General features: G+C 32.9%; 3 protein-coding genes and 1 pseudogene across 3 annotated transcripts; 3 read left to right on the top strand and 1 right to left on the bottom strand.

Annotated features, from left to right (window-relative positions):
* Nucleotides 5602–6056, top strand: LOC104749769 (annotated as a pseudogene).
* Nucleotides 7961–8501, top strand: LOC104749768 (CLAVATA3/ESR (CLE)-related protein 6-like). Its single transcript, XM_010471462.2, has one exon. The coding sequence runs from the start codon at nt 8050–8052 to the stop codon at nt 8293–8295; it is 246 nt and encodes an 81-aa protein (XP_010469764.1). The 5' UTR covers nt 7961–8049; the 3' UTR covers nt 8296–8501.
* Nucleotides 12252–13041, top strand: LOC104749766. Its single transcript, XM_019237514.1, has 2 exons — nt 12252–12674; nt 12794–13041. Exons 1-2 carry the CDS (start codon nt 12571–12573, stop codon nt 12915–12917), a joined length of 228 nt encoding a protein of 75 aa, XP_019093059.1. The 5' UTR covers nt 12252–12570; the 3' UTR covers nt 12918–13041.
* LOC104749767 (phospholipase A1-IIbeta-like) lies at nt 12941–14644 on the bottom strand. Its single transcript, XM_010471461.2, has 3 exons — nt 14249–14644; nt 13815–14172; nt 12941–13663 (listed from the first exon to the last, which is right to left on the bottom strand). Exons 1-3 carry the CDS (start codon nt 14482–14484, stop codon nt 13022–13024), a joined length of 1236 nt encoding a protein of 411 aa, XP_010469763.1. The 5' UTR covers nt 14485–14644; the 3' UTR covers nt 12941–13021.

Here is a 14686-nt window from a genome sequence, read left to right as displayed (position 1 = left end):
ATCCCCTGACTCATCGCTGACTGGTCGACGAGATTTTCGTATTATCGCATACAATTAATGGAATGGTCAGATTAAAAACATGTCAACAACCGAGCAAGAAATATCTCAATGAACCGATTGAAATCTACGACTTATCCAAATAAAATGGAAGTATATATGTGCACGAACGGTCGTATCACTAAGTGCAACCTTATCTAATTGCAATTCTATCATTCAAAATGGAAAATGTTTAACAATCTTTGAAACACGGAATAGCTCTAGACTAGACTCAATGTATCCGGCGGAGACACATCGCCGGTCGGGGTCCCATTAATCGTAACAGCAGAAAAGACAAGATAGAATTTTGAAAAGGCGAAAAGAAAACATGAAGTGCGCACGTGGCCACTAGAGTTTGCCGCCTGAATGAATCTGTCTTCTTCGGGCCACATGAACATCACTTTAAATAGAGTTTAACCGTTAGTTTAACGCAATCCGAATCGACTTACGTGGACGCACCCAACAAACACAAACTCCAGACTTTGATCCATCAATGAAACTGCCTTTGTTATTTATTTATTTAATAAAGTATCTAATATTAATTGGGGTTCGAGAGGGAGAGGGAGAGAGCTAGAGAGAGAGAGAGAGAGCGATGTGAGTATATATGGCGCCGTCATTGCACGATGTAACGTATCTTCTTAATTTATTATGGCTTTTATTCTTTCTTTTTGATTTAATTTCCGATATCGGAACTTCACCAAAACCATAAGCATCAAAAGAAATCTGTTATGTATTTTCTATTAATTAGAAACGAAGAAGAAGATATTTTTTATATGAAATATTTATTCATTTATTTGTAATATTTTGATTTTTCCTATATTTTGAATTATCATAAAATCTTATAATTTTTTTGAAATGCTGCAAAAAAAATTGGACAAAAAGTTATTCGCAAAGTGAATACATATTGGAATGATGTTGATTCAAACGGAACGAAACATATCATAAACATGACCAAAGTTTCGGATATGCACCTCGCATCCATCCATAATAATAAAACAAAAAAGAGTATTAATCCAACAAAATTTCCTTGTTTAGAGTCTATATGCATTCTATTATATATATATATATATATATATATATGTTAAAAATAAATTAAATATTTTTGATGAAAATAAATAGCTAATTGAGTCGTTGGAATCTAGTACTTAGGTGCCTTCTTAGGTTTTGGAAAGGTTAGATAAGGTTTTTGAAGGGCCATTGTCACTTTCATGCATATGCTTTACTTTTCTTAATTACCAAAAGTTATTCTTTTTACAATAAACTATACACATATTAATGTGGCAAATAATAGAAAGAAAAATCTTTAAGAAGATATATCATTATGTTTCATCACTCATCAGCAAACATAACTTAAACTAGAGAGAGGAGAAAACTCATAATGTGTATATATATATATATATATATATATATATGTGGATTGGATGACCTGAATTCAATTTTCTTTGAGTAGATTTATTTTTCACATTGATTTAGCTCAACATTGCGTCCAATGTTGGCCATGATACAACCTTAAAAATCATAAAAGATTTTTATTTCAGTTTCATGTTGTTGCAAGGAGGAACCGACGACTGGTCATACATATATATATATATATATATATATATATATATCCCAACAAAAATATATTTGTCTACCAAATTAAAACAATTTTTAATGTTATGAAAACTACGTATAGATCATATTTAGCAAAAAAAAAAAAACTACGGATATATCATATTATGTACTATATTCGTCGTTAAATAAACATGTTATGTTTACGTATGTAAGATCATGTTAAACGAGTTTGAAGTTTGAACACAAATAATCTTTTGAACAATGATGGATTATTCAATCACTATATTGCATTCAAGCTAACGAAATCCAAAGTTGGCAATATACCAATATATAATATTTAAACTTAATTCTCTCGATCTGATAAATCAAATATCTCAAAGATTTCCAACCCTTTAAATAGTTTGTACTTTGTAGTGTCGTTAATCACATCTAGTTAATAAAAGTTAACTGTATTGTTTCTTGTGTTTGTTCTTTGATTTTGGTGTAAAAAACAAAATACGGAAAATTTGCTCGTTTCTTGTATCTTGTTTACTTGTTTTCTGTGGAGAAGAATTGTTAGCCACCATCTAGTAACGGAATTTTAAGAGTATCCCAGGAAAACATAAAGAAAAAACTGCACACGTATGCAAAACTATATATATATATATATTGGTCGATGAATAATACTATCTAAGAATCCTTTTAATCTCTACCTCTAGTTACACCTAAGATAATAGTCAAACGGAATCTAAGCTAGAGCATCAAATTTACTGACTTGTAATCTAGTCACGCTGCTGTTTATGTGGCCTCACTCCAGCCCTCATCTTATAAAGACTTACACTTAAACTATGTATGATGACTTGTATAATTCCTTCTCAGATTATTCTTTTGTGTCACATTAATACCTTAAAATAATCCAAGCATACTTTTGTCGCGGACTCGCCGTTGGTTACTTTTTCTTTTTAGTTGTCTAATGTATAGTATAACCGAATAAAAGTGAAAATGGATAAACTTTGTGTTAGGACCTACAAAGCATGTGGATATATGTCGGTCCGACATAATTTCCCATGTGGGCAATGCTAATTTGTCGAGCATATGACCAATTATTATATACTATATCTTAACTAACCAAAGAAAAATACTGACCAGAAAATGTGGTTGTTGAGTGGCAAAACTCGAATGGAAATGATTCTCTTATAGATCCAAGTTAGGGGATCCAAATTTACTATTACTTACGTATACAGTAAACGTTTTAACCAACCTAAAAAAGAATCTGGTTTTCATAGATCTTAAAGATTCGTTTGAGAAAAGTTTGCTAGATAAAGCATAACAACTAATCAAAAGATAAATCGGTCAAATATTTCTTAAAAAGAATCTGATTATTTCTTAATCCAAGAAATTTAAAAATTTTCAAAAAGTAATATATGATGGTTTTTACGGTTTTTAACCATGATATAAGTGTGCTTTTGAGTCTTTTGATGTTTTTTTAGGATGTTTTAGATTCTTAAGAGGTTTTCTAGGATTTTGGCACCAAATGAACAAAGTGAAGCAATTTGGATCGTTTTGGACATTAATCCAGAGGAAATCAACTTGGAATCGATTCAGAGAGATGGTGTCGGTCGACACCCCTGTTAGCCGCAAGAAAACCCAAGTTTTGGAAGTTTTACAAATCTGCCCCAAAGTTTTTCATAATTGCAAGACAAGTCCCTAACGTGTTTTAGGACACATATATATATATATATATATTGTTTTGGGTTTTAGAAACCCTTAAGTTGAATTCTAGCAAGTTTTATTTTCTGCAATCATGTGAGATTTTGAGAGCTTTTGGGAGAGAGAGATCTGTACTACTTTGAGAGAAGAATTTATAAACTCCCTCTTTACTCTTTTAATCTCAATTGCTTATTATTCAGAATTATGTTTTGTTCATTCATTGAATATGTCTGAGTAGTTTGCTTGTTAGATTCAGAGTTTTTCACAAGGATTTTATGATTTATTAGATTTGTTTATATATGATTCATTATCTTTCTAGATCTTCATTATAGGTTGTTCTTCGTATTAATCCTTGATTGACCATCTAGAATTAATACTCTAGGAAAATAAATTGATATGAGAATATAATTGATTTTTACTGATAAAACATTTTGATGAGCAAAATTACTTTCTGCAAAGAAATTTGATTTAGTAATTTTGTGAACTTATCTAAACCTGTTTTTAAAGCTGATTTTTAACCTTGAATTTTACAAAGAGATTTGGATTTTCTGGTTTTAAATTTAGATAATATTTGCTGTGAGAACTGATTGATTTTATAGAAGAGTTTAGAGTTCTAAATCTGATTTTAATTGTTTGAATCCTATTTAATTATTGATTTAATATTTTGTAATTTCCTGAGAAATTCCTTGGACCTAGTTTTTTTATCTTCTGAATTTAAAACAGTTTTATTTAATATTTTTCATTGCTTTTCTTTATTTAAATCAAATTGTTTAGCGTAATCATAAAACTCTATAATTTATTGAGTAGTCTAAAATCCTTGTAAAATTCGACCTCTAAATACTGCAGTGACCTCTTAGTTTAAGATAGTAGGTCTAGAGTTTAATTTGAGCATATGAAAAGCTTACCCTAGCTAGCTAGTATCTGTAGCCAAATTACATTGATGTATAATATGAAACAACGACACCTAGCTAATACTGGTGTTTGACACGAACATAGATTAAACGGTTTTTGGATAGATTGTCCGCGACTTTTAATTACAAGACTAAGAACTACCTTCTATCGGGGTTGGGGGTTGGCATGCACTTTTTGTCAAAATTATTTTGCAGAGTGTCATGTCAAATTATATTCCTTTTCAACCTTAGCTAAATTTCATTCTTTCACTTATATGATCCTTTCTTACGCGCTCGGACGGAACAACTCTTTCTTCATCTCCTGTTGAAAAAAATAATATATGTATGTGTATATATGTATTGAAGTTGAGAAGTAAAGTAACCTAAAAACTAAAGTTTATAAGAAAACTGAAACCTTTCCATACTAGGGCACAATGGTTTTATAATTAATCACCTTCTCATTTCACCTTTAGTAAACATTAAACGAGGTCTGAATGACTATGTTCGTGACAAGGGAGACCGTCCTTTGATAATTTGATTGTGAAACCATAATTATAATCGTCCGGAAAATTCAGAAACAACAATGGATCGGACAACTCTTTCATATAATCGAGACTGACTATTTTGAGGTTGTCCTCCTCGTATTATTTCTAGATGTAGACCACACTTTTCTTTCTCTCTCTCCCTCGTTTACCCAGGACGTTTACCATTTACCATACACAGCAATTTAACTATACCTATTTCGAAGACATATATGAATTCTCCTAAAGTTAATATACTTGTGGTGAAACAGTTAATTAGTTGATAGGCTTATTGGTTACAATTCGTCAATTACAAAAGCATTATCATAATGCTATTAACACAATGTTTGTCATAGAAGATACCGTTCCTTTTGTTATATACAATTCACAATTGATTCCTACCACTTTATTTTTTTTTTGAACAAAGTGATTCCTAGCACCTATGATGATATATTCGACGGTTATAAATACCGTTAGGGAAAAAATCCATAAAAAGTGACAAACGCAAATTCATTAACCAAAATATGTATACCTTATAGTAGTTTAGCATAAGAATCTAGGTTAGTTGTAAATTTATATTATCCTAGTGAACGTTATGTCAAACCTTTTTATTTCTTAATCAAGCATGTAAAGTCAATTCTTACTGGTCCCTAAATTATAGTTTTTCCACCTGAGAACTCCGAGCACTATATCAATTGAATAACCCATATATACCAATGCCACACCGCGATTAATGTCTAGGTGTACGTGCATTAAATTCTATAATAATAATAATAATAAAATATGAATCGTATTTGGCTTTCGTTTGCTGTGGATCCCATCATGTTTCTCTCCACTGACCCAAACTACTCTCGATTCAAAACCTACTCTACGTTGGTGTTTCTCATTTTCTATAAAAATAGAAACTAGCAATGCATACAAAGCCATCATACTCTTTAAGCATCATCTCATTTTGCGTCTCCCTCACAACTGAAAAGCCCCCACAACTGACATTTCTTCCTCTCAGACACCTTTCATGGAAAATCTGATCCTTAAGCAATCTCTAATCATAATCCTAGTCATATTTTCATCACCAATCTTAGGTTCTCAAGCTCGAATCCTCCGTGCATATCGTGCCGCGTCCATGAGCAATACGGACAGTCAGGTTCTATTACGAGAACTCGGGTTTGATCTCTCTAAGTTCAAAGGCCATAACGAGAGGCGTTTTTTAGTGAGTTCCGACAGGGTTTCACCAGGAGGTCCCAATCCGCAACACCATTGAATGGTCATCACCTATATAAAAACTTTACCGAAGATCCAAGCACTAATAAATGTGATTGAACCATGCAAGTCTTATGAATATCGCTATTTCTATGTTTTTCACTTCTCTGTCTTTTTTTTTATAAACCTTACGTACAATTTTGTTGTATCAAGGTTTTGGTATTCTTGTACCACCTTACCTTGACACAGCAGGCTTTTTCTCTGTACGTTTTCTTGTGTCTCCAATGAGTTACCTTTAATGTAACAGAAATTGGCTAATAATTCATATTCCCCTGTCTTTTGGGTTTGAGCTTTACAAAAGATGGCGAAATATGTTGATTGAAATTACCCCTTCAGAAAGCAAACGATTATTTTTGCAAATAGATGGTATTGTGAGAATTTAGAAAGTTACTAATATTAGATTCGTACCGTTGTATATTTCTTTGTAAACTACATTTCAAAATAATGTAGTTAAAAAAAAAAATGAATTCAACCGTATAATTTTCTAACGAAGTTATAAAAGATCTCAGCTACTTTTTTTAAAGAATATCAATGACTTAATACAAGTTCAGGAGTTAAGACTTAAGAGATATAGAATAAACTGTAGTTATTATCCTCAATGTTTATAATGAAGTTAAACACGATTGTATATTACATCTGGAACCAACTACAGTTTTGTTTTTTAAAATCGCATCTAAAAATACAAATTTTTTTAAGCAGTTCATAAGCACATCATAAAATGTCTAGTGCAACACAAAAATTTAGAGATAAAATATAACAAAAATTCAAGTATAAAATTGGGATACTCTTTGATATACTTCTTCTATAACACCATTTGTTCTTCCGAAGATAGTTGTGCATGTACACAATTTGGAAAGAAAGAAACTTGTGCCTTCACGACGCTATATATATCCATAAATCAAGCCAAGCTATTCAATCAAATTGATCTCACTATTTGGAACAACATTTCTGCCAAACACTATAGACGTGCAACAGTCTGCTCTGCACTTGGTTTACTAATTCGTACTAAATTTTTTTTTTAAAAATGTACTAGTTACAGTTTACTCTCCTATACTAAAGCCCAATTTTGTAAAACATCACCAAATTTTTTATACTTTTGGCTTTCAATATAATTCACATAAAAAAATTCAGTTAGAAACTTATATATGTCCATCAGTTAAAATTAAAAACTTATGAAAGAATATTATAACAAATAATAATATTTTTAACAAACTTAGTTTATTTAATAAAATTAAACCAATAAAAAAGTGACAAGTGTGAGAACTACTCTCTGTTCCTCTCTCTTATTCACCTCAATCAAAGGAGATGCTCTTACACATTCGTTTATATGACATGCAAACCTATAAATATGACTCTTTTCATATATACATACATATAACATAACAAGAAATACTACCAAAATAATGTTTATCATACAAGATATGATATTTTGTTATTAAAAAAACTCATGCTTAATTATAAAAATTTGTGCCTAAGCCTTTTATCAAGAAAAAAATTATTTTTGTGTGCCTAGGAAAATTGATTCCTAGTACCTACAACAATAAATTTGATAGTTATAATAATGTTAGAAAAATCCATGATAAACAACAACAAAAGCAAATTAATGAATTAAAATCTATACATAACCTAGTAGTACTCTAGCATAAGAATCTAGGTTAGTTGTAATTTTAATATTATCCGAGTGACCTTATGTCAAACTTTTTATTAATTCTTAATGAACTATGCATGTAAAGTCAATTCTTACTTGCTAATATGGATTTCCACCTGAAAATTTCAACCGTTGGATCAGTTGAATAATCATTATCGTAAATTATTCTTTTAAGTGTCCATGCATGAGTTTTATAATCCAAAAATATGAGTCAGATTTGGCTTTCATGGGTTGTTGTGGATCCCATCATGTTCTCTCCACTGCCCCCAAACTACTTGATCCTTAACTCGTTTGATGTCTGCGTCTCTAATTATCTATAAATAGAATATCTCAACACATACAAGTCATCATACTCTCTCAAGTCTCAACTTCATCTCATTTTGCATCTCTTTCTCTCTCTCAATCTCATAAGAATCCCACAAGACACCTTTGTTCTTCTTAATCACCTTTTATGGCGAGTTTGATCCTTAAGCAATCTCTAATCATACTCCTAATCATATTTTCATCACCAATCTTGAGTTCTCAAGCTCGAATCCTTCGTGTAGGCCGTGTTGCGGCCATGGACAATATGGATAGTCAGGTTCTCCTACGTGAACTCGGGATTGATCTCTCCAAGTTCAAAGGTCATAACGAGAGGCGGTTTTTAGTGGATTCCGAAAGAGTTTCACCGGGAGGTCCTGATCCACAACACCATTGACTGATCTTTACAGATATATATACTTTACCGGAGATCCAAGCGCAAGTAATTGTGACTGATCCATGCAAGTAATTTATATATCGCCATTATATGCTTTTCTTTTCTTTTTCATTAATCTTACGTACAATTTTGTTGTATCAAGGTTTTGGTATTCTTGTACCTCCTTATCATACATCAAGCTTTTTCTCTGTGTGTTTTCTTGTGTATCCAATGAGTTGCCTTTTATATAACAGCGATTGGCTTATACTTTTATGTTCCCCGGTTTTTATCGTTTGAGTTTTACCTTTTTTCATTTGTAGGGGAAACAAAATAAAGATAAGCCTAGAGGAGTTCATTGATATTACGTTTACTTTTTTTTCTGTGATTTGATGGCCAAAATTATTAATAATAAATCTTACTACGAAGCGGTGAAGTCAAATAAATTGTAAACTAACTTAAACCAAATGATATGCAATCTAGAAAAAGTGATAAAGTTGTTGATAATCACAAGACTATGATATTGTAAATACTGTTTGATGCACTCTTACACTGAATATATAAAGTTCGCCGACATCAACTACAGTGTTGGGAAATTTGAGAGGTTCAAAATGTAAACTAATGAACTCGACAAATTAACACATATTCTCCGCAAAAAGATTATTCTCTACGCGCGAATCGATAGATTCATAGATATTATAGTTTTTCATGACTTAATTTGGATGTACTTTAGTATCAATAAATAATATTCTAGCCTTGACATTCTCAACATCTGTCTAGGAACGTTCTGCCACCAGTTGCAACCACACATATTATTTAGTGTTTGATGACCTATGGCGGCAAGATTGGTAGAAAAATAAAAACCTTTGAATTTGTAGAAAAAGAAAATGAAAACGTTTGACAAAAAAAAAAAGAAGTTCTTCTTGACCTTTTAATCTCAACCGGCCGATTGGAACGATAAATTCAGAATCTGGAGACTAGTCTAGTCAAGATGTTATATTTCTAACTAAAATATGCGATTTATACAACCTTGAACCTTGTCAATAACTAATGAACCGTTGATAATGTATGATCTAAATGGATATATGATTAATTTTAACACATTAAGGGGTATTCAATTTGTTTTTTTTAGATTTGATAGGATTTTAATATTTTAGAATTTTGAAAGATTTTAAAAGATTTTACAGTTTTTCTATTAGAAAAAAAGAAAGAAAATGAAATGTGATTCTATGAAATTCTATGAAATTCTATGAGATTCTATGAAATTCTATGAGATTCTATGAGTACCCCTCCCCTCTGACATTCTATTGTCCTGCTCTACATTCGTACCCGCACAAGCCGCAGTAATGATCCTCTGATGAAAACCATGGAACTTACTCTACCTTCAATCCGAGTCTCTCGCACCTTTTCCGCAGAACCTGGTTCTGAAACCCATCTTTGACACACTTTTTCGTGACACCAATCCTTGTTGTAACTTCATCCATTGCAGTCTTGTACTCTTGGCTACCAAAGAGCTTGATCTTACTCCCTTCCGACCATTCCTGCAAAACATGATCCGGGGTCTTTTCGATGCCGACCAATTAATCGTTGTACATCCTCCAACAGCTGAACCAGCCAAGACCATAAACTTCCCATCAACAGTCGTCAAAAATCCTCCTTTCTCATATAACTCAAGCATAGAAGCCCCTTCAAGACCCGAGTAATCTTTAGCAAGGAAGAAAGTGATACGAAAGGGAAGAAGGTATCCACTCTGTCTCGACCATTTCCTCAAGATCTCCTCGCTTCTATCCAATGGAAGCTCAGAGAATTTAAGGACAAAAGGCCAACTCTTGTCAAAACAGAGAGAGCCACAAAGCATTAAAGTTCCAAATCTGGATGACAAAACCATCAGTATGATTCCCAAAACCTTGACTGCTTCTTGCTTCTGATCATCCGTTTTTAACTATCATCTTAGCCACCTAGATTAAGAAAAAAATCCAAAATATAACAACAACATGACCAACCCAAGTATCTATTAGTCTGAGCCAAGATCTTGATACAATAGAAACAGGGGATAGATAAAGAGAGAGAGAGAGAAGAGAACCTCGTCAGTGAATAGTGGTTGAGTAGAGGAGACGATTTTGAAGGAATCGAAAGATTGTTTCGGGGACGGAGGGAGGAGAGTTTGACAGATGACGGCGAGAGAAGCTTCATGTTTACCAGTGGAAAAGGTGGCTGGTCATCGGCGGTGATTAGAGTTGTCCGATCAATCGAGGAGTTTATCTCTGTTGTGTTGTATTGACTGTTTTTCTTTTGAAATCCTTTAAAATTCTACCTCATAAGGTATGATTTGTTACTCATATTTTTCAACTAAAAAAACAAACAAAAGTCTTGTAGAATCATTCAAAATAGCATTTTAAAAAAAATTGTGATATTTTGAATAACAGTGGATTTTAAGTAAGTTTTGTAATTCATTGATTGAATAACAAGAGATTGTAAATGATTTTAAATAATTTTACATAGATTCCAAATTGAATAACATAGTGATATTTTGAATAACAGTGGATTTTAAGTAAGTTTTGTAAATCATTGATTGAATAACAAGAGATTGTAAATGATTTTAAATAGTTTTACATAGATTCCAAATTGAATAACATAGGATTGTAGAAGATTTTTAAAAATCATCAGTTGAATAACAAATTATTTTAAGAATACTCTAAAATCTTCTAAAATACAAGTTTAATACCTCCCTCTAAGTTTTTAGACAACCACAATAAATTTTTCTTTTGAAGAAGCAAAAACGTAAATATATAACATGAGATGGTCAGTTCAACTTTTATATTTTGTCATATACTTATTATTGGAAGATATGAATCAAAGATTATCTATATATACATTTTTGAAGTACATTTTGGGTTCTACCCTTTTATTTATACTTATTTGCAAAGTTAATCCCTAACATATTTCCAAAATTAGTTTACTTCAGATTTTGTTTCCTAAATATGTTATATTTCATTCCAACTAAAAAACTACATCAATCAATATGAAACAGAAACTATGATATATTTAACACATTCTATTGTGTTTTGAAGATATTCTATCTTCGAATCCTTTGCAAACAAAGAAAACAACAATTTGAGCTTTGTTTCTTAACGTAAGAAGAATTTCGATTCGTATTTATTTAAATATTATAATTAATATATAGAAACTTAATAAAATTTAAAAAGATTATGAATATGTAAAAAAATTAAAAAAAACTATATAGTATGGTTATATAGTAGATGAGTTATAAAGACTACATGTTGAAATTAATAAAATATCATTAAATTTGTGCTAATACGGGTTAAATCCTCATTTTATTATTTGTCAACACTACTAATATTAGAATATTTGACATATAAAATCAAGTTAATTTAACTAAGATTGTGTAAAATAATTAAATCATTTGGAAAATGTGACTTAATCACAACGTATAAATGACTTATTATGCATTTAAATTCCTTACTTTTTGTTATAATAATTAAAAATCAAAATAGATATCTAAGCACTAAACAGAACAAACTAAATATAACAAACAAATAGTTATAAAATGTATTGCGGGATAAAAAATTAATATAATTATTTAGTCACACAAACAGTCAGAAAATTTAGTTATTCCTTTATTTACAAACCAGCCAATATTTTTAACAAACAAATACAACATAAAATATATATTTATAACAAAAATTATATACACGCGTGTACCATGAGTTAAAATCTAGTTTTGAACATAACAATAACAAGTATGCACCAGATTCCGAATTTGGGCCTGATACCACTAGTTATATATTAAATGGGCCTTATTTACCAGCAACATAATTGTTTAATAATCCATTTAGTTAGCAAGTAAACCCACTTCTCTAACAACAGGCCACACAACAAAACAATATAGCCACTACTGTATTTCTATATATATCATCGGGAACAAAATTTTATAATGACTGAAATCGATCTTCTGTGAAGAACTTTTTCTTCCAGAAAAATAAAAAATAATAATAGTTTCTATCTTTTAATTTTGGTCATAGTAGTCTTAAAATGCATTGAAAAAAATTTATAAGGAATTGTCAAGTGTCAACCAAATTGAAAAAAAAAAAAAAGGAAAGACAGATCAAGAGAATCAGATGCACCTAACTTACTTACAAGTTACACCGCGTCTCCTTCTCTCTCTCTCTCTAATAAGAAGACTTTTTACTTAATAGAAAATTCAGAGAAGACGACTCACACAAGTCATCATCATAATTCATACAGTTGTTGTAACACTCACCGTAGGAGAGAGCCACCATGTGCGACGGAGACTGCCGCCCTCTCGGTTTCCTCTTAGGTCTTCCTTTCGCTTTCCTCTCTCTCCTTCTCTCCATCGTCGGTGTCGTTATCTGGATCGTCGGGTCAGTTTCTCTAAATCCTTTCACTTTGATTTATGGAGTTTTGGAATCATTCATCACCAATTACCTTTCTTCTGATTTCTCTCTCTCTCTCCCTCTCTCTCTCTCTCTCTCTCTCGCAGATTGTTGTTATCATGCATATGTCCTTGTTGCTTATGTGTGACTGTGCTTGTTGAGATCGCAATTGGGTTGATTAAAGCTCCAATTCATGTTATGGAGTGGTTCATGTCCAAGATCCCTTGTTGATTCAGATTTGTTGGATCTTGTTATTATTAAAAAAGAAACTGAGATTTGCTGATTCAGATTTGTTGTTCAATTATAACATGTAGTGTAGCTATATATATATATATTCATGGGAGTTTGCAATGTTCTTCTTGTTCTTGTTCTTTGATCTTGTCCCTATCGCCGTTGAGTTTCCAAGTACCGTCATCACTTTGAACCATTCCTTTGTTTTCAAGAACCCACCAATGTCCTGGTACTAAGTACTTATCTTCAAGAGCATCTAATCCCTTGTTGACCAGCGCAATGTCGCGTTTGATCTCTAGTTTGAATTCTCCTTGGTTGTGTTGTGTACCCGCCACGCCGTGTAAGTAAGCCTCCAGGTTATGGAAATGTCCTAGGTTTAGAGACCGTTTCAGGTACTCTGATTTCAGTGTGTTGATCTGAAGCTCCTCTCCCACATCTGTGAACCTGAATACAGGGTAACGTGGGATGAGATCTGGGACATTTGTTACTCTTAAGATGTGGAGGTGTTGGAAAGACTCCACGAGTCTTTTGAAGCTGCGGTCACCGATGCGGGGACTGCCGAACGCGAAGACTGTGACACAGGTTAGCCTGTGTTGTAGACTTGGTGTGATCTTAGGCAATTCGTTATGGAGAAAGTCTGCGGCGGAGAGAATTGAGAGAACTGCGCCTAAGCTATGTCCTGTTAAGGTGATTGTAACTTCTTCATCTTTATACAGTTCTAGTAACCTGTTGAGCTCTCCTTGAACCTGAAAACCAAAAAATATAGGAATGTTGAGGAAGGTCAAAACTCTTCAGGGTGGCTTGACCCGGGTTTGTAATATAGGCCTGCGTGTGGTTCAAGCCTAAGTTAGCAATAAGCCAGGCAGGGAGTAAGAGATTATGTTATATTGTAGAGACCTGTTCTCGTGCACTGGTCTTGTCAAAACGCGAGCGTGGATCAGTGGATGTATAAAGAGACAGCCAACCATTGGCTACGCGAGGCGGGTCATTTGGGGTAGCTCGAGGGAAAACCGTTTCAGCTGATTCAAGTGGGAAATCGAAATCGTTAGCCCACTCATATAGCTGAATCGTCCCTCGCCATGCTACAACAATGTCCCTTCTCCCTAGCAACCTCTTGCCTTCGTCCGTAGCCACCGCGATGTAACCCAACCAGTTAGACTCTTTGTTCCATGCTTCCCTTGACAGTGACTTGATTATGAAACATTCCGGTAACCTTATCGACGACGTTCCGTATATGAATTTAGTCACCTCGTACCTGTTTTGTCACATGTTTTCTATTGGGGTTTGCACGAAAACAAACCCTTTGAATGGTTACTGTAGACGTTTGTTACCTGAAAGGGTTGGCTTTGAGGTAGCCAGTTCTAGCAAAGAGCTCTTCTTTGGTGTAGCAGCTATCTCCTACATATTTAGACCGGCGGTCACTATTGAAGGCAACGTACCCAACCTCAGCCATGTCACCATAGTGTACGATGTAGCGGCGTAGATCCAAGTCAAGAGGATCAAGCAGGTCTTTCCATTTGCTAGTGCCGCTCAGTTCCTTCCATCTGTTAGCGATGTCTCCCACCATTTTTTCGCTTATCTTCTAATCCAAACACCCTCCGATCCTCATCTTTGTGTCCTTAGGAAAATTTGTTTGGAGTGTTCAAAAGTTTGGATAATACGTGAAGTATTGGTCCTTAATACATGCTCTTCACATAAGTTTTGCTTTGTGTAAAAGACTTGCAAGTGTATACTCCTCACGTTATAATGGGTTGTATTAAAAATAACAG

The sequence above is a fragment of the Camelina sativa genome, chromosome 16 (genome assembly GCF_000633955.1).
Source record: "Camelina sativa cultivar DH55 chromosome 16, Cs, whole genome shotgun sequence".
In the NCBI taxonomy this organism is placed as follows: domain Eukaryota; kingdom Viridiplantae; phylum Streptophyta; class Magnoliopsida; order Brassicales; family Brassicaceae; genus Camelina; species Camelina sativa.
Note: the sequence above shows the minus strand (reverse complement) of the source record. Positions and strands in the feature narration are given on the sequence as shown.